Source organism: Choristoneura fumiferana, chromosome 8 (assembly GCF_025370935.1).
Source record: "Choristoneura fumiferana chromosome 8, NRCan_CFum_1, whole genome shotgun sequence".
NCBI lineage: Eukaryota > Metazoa > Arthropoda > Insecta > Lepidoptera > Tortricidae > Choristoneura > Choristoneura fumiferana.
In genome coordinates, this window is record NC_133479.1 from 13227486 (window position 1) to 13244432 (window position 16947).

The window sequence follows — 16947 nt, forward strand, 5'->3', positions numbered from 1 at the left end:
TTGATTTAGATGAAGAAAAAAAGTGTTCCTAATTTTTTGACAGTTTTGGTGTTTTTTTGGTTCCGTACCTCGAAAGGAAAAAACGGAACCATTATAGGATCACTTTGTTGTCCGTCCGTCCGTGCGTCTGTCAAGATCCTTTTTCTCAGGAATGCGTGAAGGTATGAAGCTGAAATTTATACCAAATACTGTCCCTTGAAGCTGTGAAAAAAACAAACTTCTAAGCCAACGCAATCAAAAGATACAGCCGTTAATGCCGCAAATTTTCGAAACTCGCAAGGGAATCAAAACCTACAGGGTACTTCCCGTGAACTCAGAATCTTGAAATTTGGTACAAAACGACTAAATAAATTACATTTTTAGTTACATCATAATTAACAAAAATATTTTTAATAATTTTAAAGTTACAGGTTTGTACGGAACCCTCGGTGTTCGAGTTCAACTCGCACTTGGCCAGTTTTTCATAACAGTTTATTAGGGATCGTTACAAAATGGACACAATTTTTTTATGGAAAATTGTTGACACTTTTTTTTCGCCCAGACTAATACTTAGTGCTCGTGACTCTGAGTAAGGAAAACCCAGAATTACCTAATACCTACGGGAAAAATCTTAGCTCCATTGAAAGTGAAAACGCCCGATTACAGAGTGATTGATGTGGTGGGTTCAGTTTTTAGCTATTTATTTATGAGACTGGACAGCTATCATACATGTTTTTCATGCACGCACACACATAAAACTGTTAATAAAGTAACTTATACTATTTGGAGGTCTTTCGCAACAAAACACTTAAAATTGTCCATGCCGATGATACACCTAGACTATCCATACTTACTAATATTATAAATGCGAAAGTGTGTGTGTTTGTATAAATATCAAATAAATAAATATCAAGGGAAAATTCACACGAATTGACCTAGTCCCAAAGTAAGCTTAGCAAAGCTTGTGTTATGGGTACTAAGCAACGGATAAATATAATTATTTTGATAGATACATACTTAAATACATATTAAACACCCAAGACCCGAGAACAAACATCCGTATTTCACATACAAATATCTGCCCCGACACGGGAATCGAACCCGGGATCTCAAGCTTCGTAGTCAGTTTCTCTAACCACTAGGCCATCTGGTCGTCAAAATGTATGCGGGATCGTGTGCAGGAAACAAACTTTTAGAACAAAAAGTAATAAAAAGTTTATTATAAAAATTCAAACTACTGAATACGTATAAAAGCAAAGAACAGAAAACACCACCAGCGCACAGGCTCACCCGATCGTAACCAAAGAGTATTAGTACCAATAAAGAAAAAGAGTGGCAACTCTATGGTCAAATTTGCATACGTATGGTAACAAGCGCTATCTGGTAGCTAGCTGAAGAACTAAATCTGACATAACACACACATGTACATGCACGCACACAACAAGCTTAACGTCTATAAAGCCCAGTTTAGACCTGTAAGAAAATTGCGCAAGTTGCATTACATCGCGAGGCCGGAAAACAAACGAGTTTATGGTGGTCACTACACTTGGTCACCCAAGCGGAGCAATGTAATACAACTTGAAGAAAACAGCAAAAAATCAGATAAACTTAAAAATCATCCGCGAAAGCCAGACAGCCAACATACAGCGGAAAGATGGCGGACAGACTGAATTTTTCAAGTCCACGTTTGACACATTTGTCAATTTAGTGCTATCATTTTGTCGCCAGAGGCGCTGGCGTGTACCTACGTGAAAAGGGGACGTTTTAAGTGTGCCCCCACTGATCGTAACTCAAATCTTTTTTACTCATTCGCTCGTCTCATTCACTGCCACATTAGTCTTCAGTCATTCGGTCGCTCGCTTACATCAAATCATTCTAACATTAATCCACCCTCATTCCCACATGTATGTTTGTCCGTCTTCCACGTCGAAACAGAGCGACGGATCGACGTGATTTTTGACGTAGAGATAGTTTATGGGCCACAGAGTGACATAGATTATTTTTATTCCGAAAAAATGTACAGTTCCTGAGGGAACAGCGTGCGATAACCGAATTATACGCGGGCGAAGCCGCGGGCAAAAGCTAAGTAAATAAATAAATGATATTGTAAGAGTTTAAAATTCGTTACAATGGTTTGTGATGCTTGTGAAATTATATGTAGTCTATGTAAAAGCTACAGACTATATTTTATTATATTTTGTTCAGCTATATTTAATTTTCGCTCCCGAAGTACTAATATTGCGCAAACAAGGTCGCACAAAGGAAAAGTGCGCTTCATTGGATAAATTACACAATACCAAGAAAATTCTTAGTCTCCTCTAACTTTTCCAGCCCTACAACTAATATCAAGTCAATAAGAACTAAGAACTCGGAAATTGTTTGAAATTATTTTTCAAATTCAAACTTGTCTTCAAAACTTTTTTTTTGTTTTGTCTTTGCGTTTTTTTACATTCGAAATACTAAAAATATTGCAGATATTTCTAGTTAGGATAAGGAATGGTTGTGCTATATGTTTTTTTATAAAATTGTGTGGCTAACAAGCAAGTGGGAAGTTTGGGGTCATATCTTACTGTCTAACTTGTGGGTACTTGCGATCGTACTTACCGTCTCTTTCTACCTTCATCCTTTACTGTGTGGCAGAAAAGTGTTAAAAATGATTGCATTTCCGACTATTTTAGACAATAAGGCGTCTGATTTAATTAAGTACAATACAATAGGTACAATACGATACAATAACTCTTTATTACACACCAGCACATAGCAAGCAGTACAGAAAACAGGTATATATGTACGTACACAGAGACTTTCTGAGGTAAGCAATAGGCAGTCTTATCGCTTCAGAACGATCTCTTCCAGGCAATCTTTGCAATGGAATGGGTGGAGAAGTAAGGAATAAAATTTAGCAGGTGGTGAATTTACATTACATTACAGCAATATCAAGAATACATAACCATTTTACATATATATTTTACACATAACTTTGTTTACATTTTTTCCGTGGGATTAAAAATCCGAGTTTAGCTTCGTAGTTTGGATCACTAACAACTTAGCTACCAGGTCATCAAATCAGCCGGTCTTTCTGTTTGATAAGAAGCTTGAAAACTCACTCTTGTATGTACATAGCTAGGACTAACGTTCGCATGCTAAGGGACCATTTGGAATAGCATAGGGTGTAAAAACGACGAATTTCATCGCCAATTAATGCTTGCTCATAAATAATAAAAGAACGGTGAGTGTTGAGAGATTTACTGCATTCGTGTTTTAAAAAAACTTTAGCTCTTATTTAATACCGTCAAGTTAGTTTACATAATAGTAAGTAGTAGTAGTTTCATTGTTCTACGTCAAAACAGATAAGTTTTTTCTTTACTGACTGTGCTGTTTATTGGCTGTACTTGAATTGTCATCACAACTAATCCGTACCAAGTTTGGAGTTGATGCCATTAGCTACTGAAGAGTTCCGCCCTACGATCCTGGCCGGACCACCAGAGTTTCACAACCTACTAGATTCGTAGGTATTAATGTTACCAAACCATAAGTGTAACCATAAGAATGCTAAATTTCAGCAGAATCGGATTCTTGTCATCATCATCATCATCTCAGCCGTAGGGCGTCCACTGTTGGACATAGGTCTCCCCCATAGACATCGATACCATGGATACTACTAGTAAGGCATCGAAAAATGTTCTGCTAATTTCGAATCCACAAGTATTGATACACGCAGTCACACATAACATAACCAAATTTTTTCCGTGCCCATTCTCTCATTATACTTTTTAGACATTCTTTAAAATTATTTAAATGTTTACTAAATAACCTCTTTTTTGGGTTTCTGACGGATTCAAATGGAACCCTATTGCTGCCAGTCACGTTTCTGTCTTTTTTCCGTCTTGTTGTCACACAGATTTTACAGCCAAACGGATGGGGCTACAGTTTGCTTGCATGAATGCTTTTAAACCGGGCTCCCATACAGCTAAAGGGGAGCATAAAAAAATTGACCTACCCCATCGAGGCTATCATTGTTTAGAGCTTGTTGAGTTGATAAATACTTAAATGCTGTACTTTGAATTTCAACTTTACTTTTTTTTTGAAAAATTGTATTTTTTAACTTCCCATTGCCTTTGGTTATAATGCTCATTATAACGTACTTTTTACTACCAAAGTACATCAATCAATTGAAAAATCAGATTTTATTAGATTTTTATACATATTTTTGCCATGAATTATATGAAACCCTCTGTGTGCGAGTCCGACTCGCATTTGGCTGGTTTTTCCTTAATTCGGTTAAAAATATCAAAGGCGCTCAAATGTTTATGGTTAGTGATAAAGAGTGGATACCCATCGCGAGTATGCGAGATTCAATTGCTTGACAATAAACTGGGATTATTGTCGTGAATTTTTTACGGCTCCGCTATGCCGTTTAATTTAATATCACTAAACGCGATTGTCATGTTGACATTTCAGCAGCTGTAAAACAATGAGATTATAGAAAATAAAAGTAATACATGACTTTTCGTTAAATTTGATGGTTAGAAATTAATTAATAAATAATTTAAAAAGGTTCTGCTGACAAAATATGCAAAAGGAACCTTTACAGTTTCGTCATGTCCCTCTATGCGTCTATCCTAAAGCAATGACATATATATAACTAGGTAGTAGGTACTCTAAAACTTTGATATTTTATAAAGAACTAAAATAATTTCCTTGCTCACCCGCGACCTTACGATAGCTAAGCTTATGCAAAATATGCGTGTTCATGCAGTTCCTCCACCTCCACACTGTAAGAACACACACAAATCACACAAACCCATCTATCACCACCACCACACTACACTGACGCGTTTCGAACTCAAACAGAGCTCATCTTCAGAGTGACACAACCGTACACCATGCTACCAGTTGTTAGACTAACGAACCACAACCACCGTTTTAACTTGTCACTGTAACTCCCCAAGTACCCACATACGTTTTATGAAACAAAACAAAACTACCCACAAATTATTAATAAATTTTTTTAACCGTCCTTCAAAACTACCTTGATTTTTTATTTATTTACTGTCAAGGCATGTTTTATTAACTACCATTGCTGAAATTAGATCCAAGCCGTAGCAAGGGAGATGAAACTAAATTTACCTGCTCATTAATAAATGAATGAATCATGAATTTATTAATAATTTGTGGGTAGTTTTGTTTTGTTTCATAAAACGTATGTGGGTACTTGGGGAGTTACAGTGACAAGTTAAAACGGTGGTTGTGGTTCGTTAGTCTAACAACTGGTAGCATGGTGTACGGTTGTGTCACTCTGAAGATGAGCTCTGTTTGAGTTCGAAACGCGTCAGTGTAGTGTGGTGGTGGTGATAGATGGGTTTGTGTGATTTGTGTGTGTTCTTACAGTGTGGAGGTGGAGGAACTGCATGAACACGCATATTTTGCATAAGCTTAGCTATCGTAAGGTCGCGGGTGAGCAAGGAAATTATTTTAGTTCATTGATATGGACCTCCGCAAAGTAACGCCTGATTCAATAAATTATTTTATAAAGATTTTGAAAAGGTTACCGTTGTTGCCAATGTTCAGTGAAAATATGACTATATTTTTATCTCAATACGCGTCATGGATAATTATGTATTTAAGACGAAGGACGCTTTCGGTTTTCTTACCTATCGCGCAAAAGGGAGTACTCATATTGACACTTTGTTAGAGAAGCTCAAACCCAACGGGACCTATATTGCGTTCCGTTCCGCAGTAAAATGCGCCAGCGACTGAAATTGCAATATGGCTCGCACAGTAAGCACGTGATTACCTTTAGGTTGCACCACAGAGACTGCCACTGCTGGAATTGCCAATAATTCGTCTGATAGTTCGTCATTACACAGCAGCCAGTTATTCCTGATACGGAGTTGGGAAAGGGCGATAATAGCTCACGGCTCAAATTTAGCTGGCAGACAATCAGTGATTTGATGACACTGATACAGGAAATTGGAAAGTTTAGGAATCAGGGGGACTCGGACATTGATTAAAGGATTTGCTGGATTGTGGTTTGAACCTAACTGATGCAGTCGCTTTTGATTTTAAATATCCATGTCTATTGAGATAATAATTAAGGAGGTCGAATTTGAATACATTTTATTATTTGTGCTGAAATTGTGTAATCGTATAATTTCATTCATTTTTTACTTTCTCAACTAAACATTGTGTTTTGAGCCTAAATGAATACACGTTTATTCATTAGTTTTAAATAATTATGAATTCTTGACCCTTAAAAAACATTTTGTTTTCCAAATACGATTTATTGGTTTTAGTAATATTGCATTTGACTGTGCAAAGACAATTAAAGACATCAAACATAATTATTAACAACTTATTTTTTTTAGGGAAAGAGCGTGCAGAGGCAGTGAACACTTTTATTTAATACGAAATGATATTTCTATGAAATCAATACAATTTATAGGAATATTTTTATACAATGTGTTCTGTCGAACGATATCACATCTAGTTTTGTTTTAACCCAAGTATTTTGGTACCTTATGAGTTTCATATGTAAATTTATTGCAGTCTACGCTGGGCTAATTTGCCCCATAAATTTAGCTATACTTGTCTCTGTCTAGTTTCGCTAGGATTATACGCGTAACGAAAATCAGTCATATATTCATGTTACTCTAATGAATACCTGTATAATTTTGTACTAATTTTAAAGGTCCCGTAACTTAAAAGATAATAAAAACGAAACAAGGTTAAAGCGATCATAGCACTATCTCGCTCTCCGTTAGTCACAGAATCGTGAGGACCTTCAGCTGCAGAATTTACTTCCAATGGATGATCACAATGGTCGTTTCCATTATCCTATTAAAAGTCGAATAGAAATAAGTTCATATATGTATGGAAATGCAACACGCTTGATTTTTTTTATTTATTAGAAATTTTGTTACAAGATTAATTTTACTAATCTTAGTTATTTTGACTTTGACTTTGAATTATGACGATCAAATTGCTCTGTAATATTTATTGATAAATGGCTATTGCCTACGCGGGAACTTTATCTCTAGGATAAAAACGTATACGTTCTTTCTGGTTCACTAATATGTTGCATGAAATCGAATCTCATAATTTCGTTTCTCATAACAACCTTGAGCAGAATCATCATATCACCGAATTACTTTTCGCATATATTTTTATCTCATACTATCATTTCTCATAATTTTGTAAAGCAGAATATTAACATCACATACATAATATCGATTAGAATAATATTTATATGTTCGAATAGTTTCTACGCAGAAAGACATATCTCACAATATTACTTTGCATAAGGATAAAAAAAATTATAACATAAATTGAACCGACTACAAAAAACATGAAAATAATTTTCTACCAGTCTGAAATCGGTCGATGCCTCAGCACGAGCCAACAGGAGTGGACTTATAGTCATCTACCTCACCTACGCACTTTATATTGGGCTTCAATTACTCCTGCTGGCTCGTGCTGAGGCACCGACCGACTTCAGACTGGTAAAAAATTATTTTCATGGTTTTTTGTGGTCGGTTAAATTTTTTGTTATAATTTTTTTTTTCACGCCTTTTAGTATATATAATCTGAGATATTACTACTAATACTCGTCAACTTTAACGAAAAATTGGTTTTTTCGATGAAAAGACATTCATTTTTGAGGAGTCCTGGTGCTTCACCACGCGTTTTACCATATGCATTACGAGGAGCATAAATTACCTAGCAACTGTGACAAAGTAATAAAAATTTGTTATTGAGTAGTAACTCCGATGGACAACTGTGGTCTTCATCATCAGTTCCACTTCACCAAATGATCATTTTCAAGAGCAAATGCACAAGTTACTACTAAATATATCCAATTTACCATAGGTGTCCCTTGAACTTAAAAATTTGAAGAGTTCCCTCGATTTTCTTAAGATCCAATCATTAGATCCTGATTTGTTGCTTATGGGACCTAATTGAAGACATTCCTAGACGAACGACCAGATGGCCTAGTGGTTAGAGAACCTGACTACAAAGCTTGAGGTCCCGGGTTCGATTCCCGTGTCGGGGCAGATATTTGTATGAAAAATACGAATGCTTGTTCTCGGGTCTTGGGTGTTTTATATGTATTTAAGTATGTATCTATCTATATAATTATATTTATCCGTTGCTTAGTACCCATAACACAAGCTTTGCTAAGCTTACTTTGGGACTAAGGTCAATTGGTGTGAATTGTCCCGTGATACTTACTTACTACTTACTAACGCAAAAAAAAAGTTCTAACCTAACTCAACCTACTATGTAGCTGTAGCTGCTGCTGTTCTGTTCTGGCGCTTTGCCTGCTACTGTTACATTACGCTTACTTTGCTGGCCTTTACTTTCACCTTAACCCATTCTTATGGTAGCTGTTAGTTCCTTTAAATATGTCAATACGCCATGTTAAAGTTAGTGCTATTTAAAATTCCGTGAAATTACAATAGTGCAATTTAGTATTTTGCTATGCCATTATGCCATATAAAAATCGGCGATACTAATGTTGTGCTATTTAATATTCTACAGAAGTATATTCGGCGATAAGTGTTCTGCTATTTCATATTCTGAGAAATGACTATTATTCGAAGTGATATTATGCAAAAGCATCATTCGGCTGAAGAAAATTATGAGATAGGTTTATGAGAAGTGTATTTCGGAGAACCGATATTATGCAAGATAAAGGGACCCGTTCTTTCTATGGTTAAACTATCTCCATAATGAACTTCATATAAATCGGTTCTGTGGCTTAAACGTGAAGAGATAAGAGACAGACAGACAAACACAACAGACAGTTGTTTTCGCCATCATAATATTAGTATGCAAGTATATGGATCTAGACAGAACTTAATCTTTTCTATTTCAGGAACCTGTTATGGCTGGTAGAGCTGCCATACCAGTAGTTAATAGTACATTACTGCAGAGGCCGGGAAAGAAAGGCTTGCAGGCCGAGTATGTATAGACGCTCGGCACAATGGCCGAAGCTTTACCGTTGATTGAATGCTCACTAGAATTGTCTAGAATGCTCGCTAAAACGCTCCTGTTTCTTTTGCGGACTTTTACCTGTAACGTAACATTCACTAGAATGCTAATTACAAGTGAATACTCTAGTTTCCACCGCGATCCCGGGATCTTAACTAGGTCGTCGCTCCATCTTGTTGAAGGTCTAACGACAGCTCATCTCCAGGTCCGCGGACGCCATTCGAGAACCTTTTGACCCCATCGGCCATCAGTCCTGCGAGCAATGTGCCCCGCCCACTGCCAAGCACCGACCGAAAAGCAACAAGATCACAAGACCGGTCTGAGTGGAGAGCCTTGGGGAAGGCCTATGTCCAGCAGTGGACGTCTTTCGGCTGACATGATGATGATGATGATGACTCAAGTTTATTAACACCTTATCAACCACTCAATTACCAAAACAAAATTCCAATTTAAAACAAAAACATCAATTAACGAAACATAAGAGCAATTAGCAACCCCAACTTTATGCAACGAATAAAAGCATAACACATCAAAATTGACGCTGTTATTACTAACTTCAATCAAATCGTAAGCACCTATGTAAACCTACGAAACCCTATTGAAAGCTCAATCACCAAACGTCATAATTACAACAACCCTCAAAGTAAAATCAAACTTATACACAGATTTCAACGAGCCTTTTCATAATGAAGTTGAAATGTACAGAATTCGCTCCAGATCGATTGGGTTGCGATAAAGTGAAATTATTTGGTAATTAACTTTACTAAAACAGTGACGCTGTGGGTTGTGGTGTAAATACAGCGACACGCTCCTATCTAATCCATTAGTAAACGTGAGAGAAACTAAGCACATTAGTGGAATTACAACTAATATCATCAAACGCTCATCTATCTGTAATGTCTGTGGCGTCAAGTATGCGGGAAACAATTGCTAGCTCCTTGAATTACGATACCGTATTTGACAGTACCTACTGATTGACCTAAGGTTGACGTAATTTATCTGGGTGATTGAGGAGGCTATTTCAATAATTATTTTTAGGGAACTAACATTAATCTGAAAGTGTTAGTTGATAGGCTAGAAATTGTTTTTGTTTACCCTACTGCCCGAAAGAGGGTTATGTTTTTCGGATGTATGCATGAATTTACTTATGTAGGTTTCTCCTCCTCCTCTTTCCTCTTTGTAGCATAAATGGCTGGACGGTTCTCAACATAATTATAAGGTATTATTAGATTAGTTAAAACTATAGATTATAATATTTCAAAATTGTATCCACGAAAAAAATATGGAGGAGGATTTTTTTTATTGTTACAATATCGGTATCAAATGAAATCTAATACTTGATATAAATATGTCATACTACTTAATATTATTGTAAACCTGGCGAGAGCTCTATTGTGTGTGGCCTAGATAAATTTATACATTTTATAGCACTTTTGAACATGAAACTACCGTGAGACTCACTCATATTAAATATAATGACCCGGATAACTCACGTCTTAAATCGAGTTTAGCTCGACATGTTTCGGGCTAATCCGTAGCCCTTCGTCTTCGGAGCAACGCGACTCAGCGGCTGCTGCGGCAGTGCGCGTGTTGCAGCTGCCGCTGAGTCGCGTTGCTCCGAAGACGAAGGGCTACGGATTAGCCCGAAACATGTCGAGCTAAACTCGATTTTTGACGTGAGTTATCCGGGTTATTATATTTAATATTTTATAGCACGCTTAAAATGTATAAATTGTTTTTATAAAGTTTATAAGCGTGGCCTAATAATTTGAGATCTCGCCTGGTTAATTGGTGGTGTAACAGAGTTGACCTGGTACCACTCCTACCTACCTACTTGCACTACTGAATTGGCCTGCATCGCAACCTGTGTACTTGCTTTATATAAATTATCTTATATTGTGTCCCACTGGTGGGCAAAAGCCTCCCCTTTTTTCTTCCACTCATCTCCACTTTTGGACAACTCTTGCCATTCTGACGGGAAGCGGTCCAAATCCTCCTGCCATCTCCTCCCAGGTCTGCCTCTGCCCCCGTGCCCGTTGCATGGAACCCAACCGGTGATAACTTTTTACTTGCTAAGACTGTTTTTTCCTGTACTATACTTAGGGGCTGTTTCACCATCTATTGATTAGCGTTAACCGCCGGTTAAATGTGATGCCGTCTCCGTCTACTCGAACAAAACAAATAGAGACGGAATCACACCTAACCGCCAGTTAACACTAATCAATGGATGGTGAAACAGCCCCTTAGTATACTTACTAACTTTCAGTGATAATTATAAATAATAAAATTGTGTCCAATAAAACATGGTTCTTTATAATAATGTTTACTGTTAGCTTATATTCTTAGTCTGCTTATCTGTCTAAAAATTGACTGATTTTCGTATATCCACTTGAAGTCTATAGGTTTTTCACAAATGAACGCCAGAATGGTACCACAGTTGTGATCATTTAGAAATCCAGTTCTCCACACAGATCCACATGTTTCATTGTTTCCGATATTATTGGGCTCGCCGGCATTAAAATGTAGCCAATCCTGCTTCACTCAAGGACAGGCCTGGAAATTTTTAAGTTTATATGATATTATTAGTCATTTAACCATCATTTAAAGCAGGTGGTAGGACTTTGTGCAAGGTCCGCCCGGACTGCTACCACAATCTTGCTCGCTAATCCTGCCGTGAAATAGCAGTGCTTGCATTGTTGTCATTCGGCGTGGAGAGTAAGACAGCCGGTGAAATTACTGGCACTAGAGGTATCCCATCTTAGGCCTCTAGGTTGGCAACGCATCTGCAATCCCCCTTGTGTTGCAGATGTCAATGGGTGGTGGTAATCTCTACCATCAGGTGACCCACTTGCTCGTTTGCCATCCAGTCGAATTAAAAAAAAACCGCGGCTTCCTGAAAATTGTATCATTTTTTTAATTTACGTTATGAACACTTGTGCTAAATTTCATGTGTCTATACAAACTTAGCGGTTAAGGTTTTGGCATATAACGTGTATGTCGTCGAATCAAAAGTAGCTTTTTTTGAGGGATTTAACGCAGTTCTCAGGATAGAATGCCTTTTTTTTTTACAGAACCAAAAATGCAGAATAAGACCTGCTTGAAAAAAGATCTGATTGTGGCGTTCTCCGCGTAAACAAGGTATTTACCTAAAGTGTTTGGTTTAACAAAAGTGTTACGCTCACTTAACTTACCATGAATTGTAAACCATTCCTGATTTGTCTTCTACTTTGTGAAGCCAATGCTTGCTGCATCTTTTGGGATATCACCTGGTATTGTATAGTGTGGGTTCTGAGAAAACAAGTCTTTTAGGTACTTGGATTCATCGTCGCTATTGATAATGGCTAGGTAAGCGTCTTCTGCCTGACAAGTTCTGAACGCAGCAGGCCAGGTGCGACCCTCTCTATGGAATTTGTAGCAACTCCCAGTTTCATTATGTAGAATGTTTTGGCAGGTGGTTTGCTCGCTAATCCTGCCGTGAAGCAGCAGTGCTTGCACTGTTGTGTTTCGGCGTGGAGAGTAAGACAGCCGGTGAAATTACTGGCACTTGAGGTATCCCATCTTAGGCCTCTAGGTTGGCAACGCATCTGCTGTATCCCTGGTGTTGCCATCTCTTACCATCAGGAGACTCACTTGCTCGTTTGCCATCCAGTCGAATAAAAAAAATGTAATCTGAAAACCAATTTTGGTTTAGGACTGATAATATCACGATTTAATATCAATTTACTCATTTAGTTTAATGTTTTTCTCGGCCTTCATTAGGTCCTTGTATGGCCACAAAAAAAAGGCGTTGAGTTGAGCCTTAAGCGTTGAGCTACAACAACAAATACACAGTTACATACAGTTACAGGGAGCTACAGTGACAAATTAATACGGTTGTTGTGGTTTGTTAGTCTAACATCTGGTAGCATGGTTTACGGTTGTGTTGCTCTGAAGATGAGCTCTGGTTGAGTTCGAAACGCGTCAGTTTAGTGTGGTGGTGGTAATAGATGGGTTTGTGTGATTTGTGTGTGTTCTTATCCCTTACAGGGTGGAGGTGGAGGAACTGCATGAACGCGCATATTTTGCATAGACTTAGCTATCATAAGGTCGCGGGTGAGCAAAAAAATTAATTTAGTTCATTGATATGGTCCTTCGCAAAGTAACGCCTGATTCAATAAATTAATAAGTAAGTACTCATTTTGTATTTCCACTGTGCGTGTAAGTATGAAATACTTAAAAAGATCAAAATGGTTTACTAGGAACCTAAGTAATGTAGAGTCGACCAAGAGAAATGCTTATTAAAAAGCAAAGCGTTTAAATCGTAAACCGTTACGTATCTATTAGATATGTTATGTATATCGTGATATAACGAGTTTCATTGTAAAACTTTGCTTGTTAATTACAGCTGGCCACAGTACCTACTTTCCGATCTTGTCCATTAACAATAATGCGCTACTTGGATTTGCTGAAAATTAAATGCTAGATTAGTGCTCTACTGTGTACAGTATGCTACTAGCAAAACAGTCTAAAACGCCTGACATTTTGCTTTTCGACAATTTGTGTCACTGGACATTTTGCTATTATTTTTAGTAAGACGCCATAACCGATTTTTTGCGTATTTTTGGCAAATTAATTTTAAGCTTTAAAAAACCGGCCAAATGTGAGTCGGATTCGCGCACCGAGGGTTCTGTCCAAATTTGTAGGTACCTGGACAGATACCATAGGTATAAATATAAAGTGTTGTTGGGACCATCTTACAATAGTTACTGACATTAAAAGGCAGATATCAAAAAAAAAATTTTTTTAGTCTTTCCTTATTGATTGCACTATAAGAGTGTAGCGGCTCCTAGCTTCGGACTTCGGTCCCCACGCATAACACCTGTCTGCAGAGAGATCTCTCTATTGGAGCCTCCCCCCACAAGAGCTACCTTCATACCTACCAAAATTAAAATTTCTAGGACAGTTTTGTTGGAATTGTCTTAATAGTTATTTAAGTAATGTTATTATTGTCTTTTAATTTTCAACTGAGATGCTTGTATTCTTTTCTTTTTTTTCTGATAACACTTTTTACTTCAATTTCATTTTTTTGTTCGGAGATATCAAATTCATAGATATACTTTTTAATGAAATTCAAATAATACAATTATTAGAGATTTAGTTTGTGTTATTTAGTTTTTGAACGAACTTGATTTAGTTCTAGTTTATGCCACGAGTGGCGCCTCTGTCAATGCGATCGTATCGAAGAACATGGCGATGAAGCATTCAGTTTTGTTATACATTTAAAATAAAGTTTTTCCGTAAGAATTCTGAAGACAGTTTATTATTTAGAAAAACCCATTAGGTTATGGGCCCAGAAACGTTATTATTGCGTAAATAAACTGTGAAGAGCAAATATTTACATAACTTCAATATATCGCGCGTGTCTAACCTCAAATCTCACAATGGAGGTTACAAATGCAATGCGAGTTGAGAAGTTTGATGGGAGAAACTTTCGCCAGTGGAAATTTCAAGTGAATTGTGCATTAAAAGCAAAGGGTTTAAATATTACAAATCCGAAACCCGAACAAAATGTGTCGCAATGGCTAAAGGAAGACGGTATGGCCATGTTCATTATAACCTCGTCTATGGAATTGAATCAAATCTCATTGATTGAAAACTGTGAAAATGCATTGGAGATAATGAACAAATTAGAATCTATCTATGAACAGAAATCTGAATACAATAAAATGATGGTTCACGAGAAATTTTATCAGTATAAAATGTCACCGACTGACAGTATCGCCCAACATATTTCAAAGGTAGAAAACTTGGCAAAACAATTAAGAGAAAGTGGAGAAAATATAAGTGAGACGGCGGTTATGACTAAAATATTGTCGACTCTGCCAGCGAGTTACCGATCTTTACGCCAAGCCTGGTTATCTTTAGATTCAAGCAAGCAAACAATACATAATTTGACGTCGAGATTATTAGATGAAGAGGCGAGTTTAACTACTGAAGATGAAAATGAAACTGCGTTACTAGTTGCAAAGAAGCCAGTGACACAATATAAACAGGGTAATAACAGTGAAAAGGGTTCAACAAGTCACACGCAACATAGATTTATATGCTATAATTGCAATAAAAGGGGGCATTTCGCACGAGATTGCCGGGCTCCAAAGAAATCTGGGAAGAAACCTCAAGAGCAGAAGAACATGTTAGCGTTTAGTGCAGAACATTGTTTACAATCAGAAATAAACACAGATGTATGGATCCTTGACAGCGGGGCATCTGTTCATATGTCATACAGGCGTGATTTCTTTTATGAGTTACAAGAATATACTACTGAACCTAATAGTGACAGAAAAGTGCGATTAGGTAACCAAAAAGAAATTGAAGTTTGTGGGAAAGGTACTGTTATGATAAAGAAATATGTAAATGAACAATGGGAGCAATCCTTGTTGACTGAAGTATTATATGTACCTGATTTGCGTCGTAATTTATTTTCTGAAGGAGCGGCCACAAGGAAAGGTTTTGTTATTACTAAGAAGAATAGAGATGCTCTAATATATAAAGACAACTCCGTGGTAATGACTGCAAGTTTGAAACAAAACAACCTTTATGAATTAAATATAAAAACTATTTGTCAGGAGAGCTGTAATTTAGTACATACAAGTCTAAAATTATGGCATGAGCGCCTAGGACATTTAAACATAAAAGAAGTGCAAAATATGGCTAAAAATGGTGCAATTATGGTTTCAAAAACTGAAAATGATGAAGAATTTATATGTGAAGCTTGCCAATATGGTAAACAAAGCAGACTACCATTCCAGAAATCTAGTAGAAAACCTAGTGAGCCAGGGGACATTGTATATAGTGATGTGTGTGGACCTCTAGAACATGCATCTATCTCAGGTGCAAAATATTTTGTCTTATTTAAAGATGGGGCAACTAGTTACAGGCACATTTACATAATAAAAAATAAAAGTGATGTGATCAGCTGTTTTAAGAAATATAACAGTATTGTGGAAAACATGTTCCAACGTGGTATAAAGATATTGCATACAGATAATGGACGTGAGTATGTAAATCATGATTTCAGGGCATTTCTTGATGAAAAAGGAATAGTTCATGAATGTACCGCACCTTATACCCCCGAACAAAATGGACGAGCTGAAAGGGAAATGCGCACAATTATGGAGAGTGCACGATCCATGCTACATGCTAAAGATATGCCACTAAATCTTTGGGCAGAAGCTGCTTGTTGTTCGGTGTACTTACTTAATCGAAGCTCATCCAGCCAAACTAAGAATGTGTCACCATATGAATTGTGGTATGGTGAGAAACCACGTCTTGATCACATTAAAGTATTTGGATCTGAAGGATTTGTTCATGTGCCTGACGAGAAGAGGAAGAAATTAGACAAAAAGAGTAGAAAACTAATTTTAGTAGGATATGACAATAATAACTACAGAATGTTTGATGTTGAGACCAAGAAAATATCTATCTCGAGGAATGTATGCTTCAATGAAAGTAGTGTACCTTTGTTTAAAAGTAATAAAAATAATCAGATAACTTTTACTGAAGGTGAACAAGAAATGGGAATAACTCAACCAGAAGGGCCTCCGAGATCAGAGCAGCAGACAACAGCAAGTCCGACTTCTACAAATGCAGATGACGTCCAAAGTGAAGACAGTTTGCAAAGTTGTTTAGATGAAAATGATGAAACTTATGAGCCTAGTAGAGTACTGACAGATATTGAAGATTACAGCATTAGACTGCGACCAAGGCGAAATAGAACTGAAGAGGCTAACCTTGTGGAGTTCAATACACCAAGTTCATATGAAGAGGCTATGCAGTGTAATGATAGTGAGAAGTGGAAAGAAGCCATTAGGGAAGAGCTACAGTCCCATGAAGACAATAATACTTGGTCTATAATAGAACATACTAATCAGAAAACAATTACCTCGAAATGGGTATTTTGTGTTAAAAGGAATATAGACGGAAGTGTAGATAGAT

At 37.0% G+C, this 16947-nt stretch overlaps 1 protein-coding gene across 1 annotated transcript; it reads right to left on the bottom strand.

The window, feature by feature from the left end:
• Positions 1 to 11255: 11255 nt before the first annotated feature.
• Positions 11256 to 13391, bottom strand: LOC141430513 (hemolymph lipopolysaccharide-binding protein-like). Its single transcript, XM_074091234.1, has 3 exons — positions 13375 to 13391; positions 12216 to 12442; positions 11256 to 11513 (listed from the first exon to the last, which is right to left on the bottom strand). Exons 1-3 carry the CDS (start codon positions 13389 to 13391, stop codon positions 11308 to 11310), a joined length of 450 nt encoding a protein of 149 aa, XP_073947335.1. The 3' UTR covers positions 11256 to 11307.
• Positions 13392 to 16947: the final 3556 nt, after the last annotated feature.

Bases quoted from the DNA above. Each gene is read 5' to 3' on its own strand.
- LOC141430513 (XM_074091234.1), bottom strand. The intron at 11,514-12,215 runs GCATTGGCTTCA...CCTGTCCTTGAG, and splicing joins TATCCCAAAAGATGCAGCAA to TGAAGCAGGATTGGCTACAT.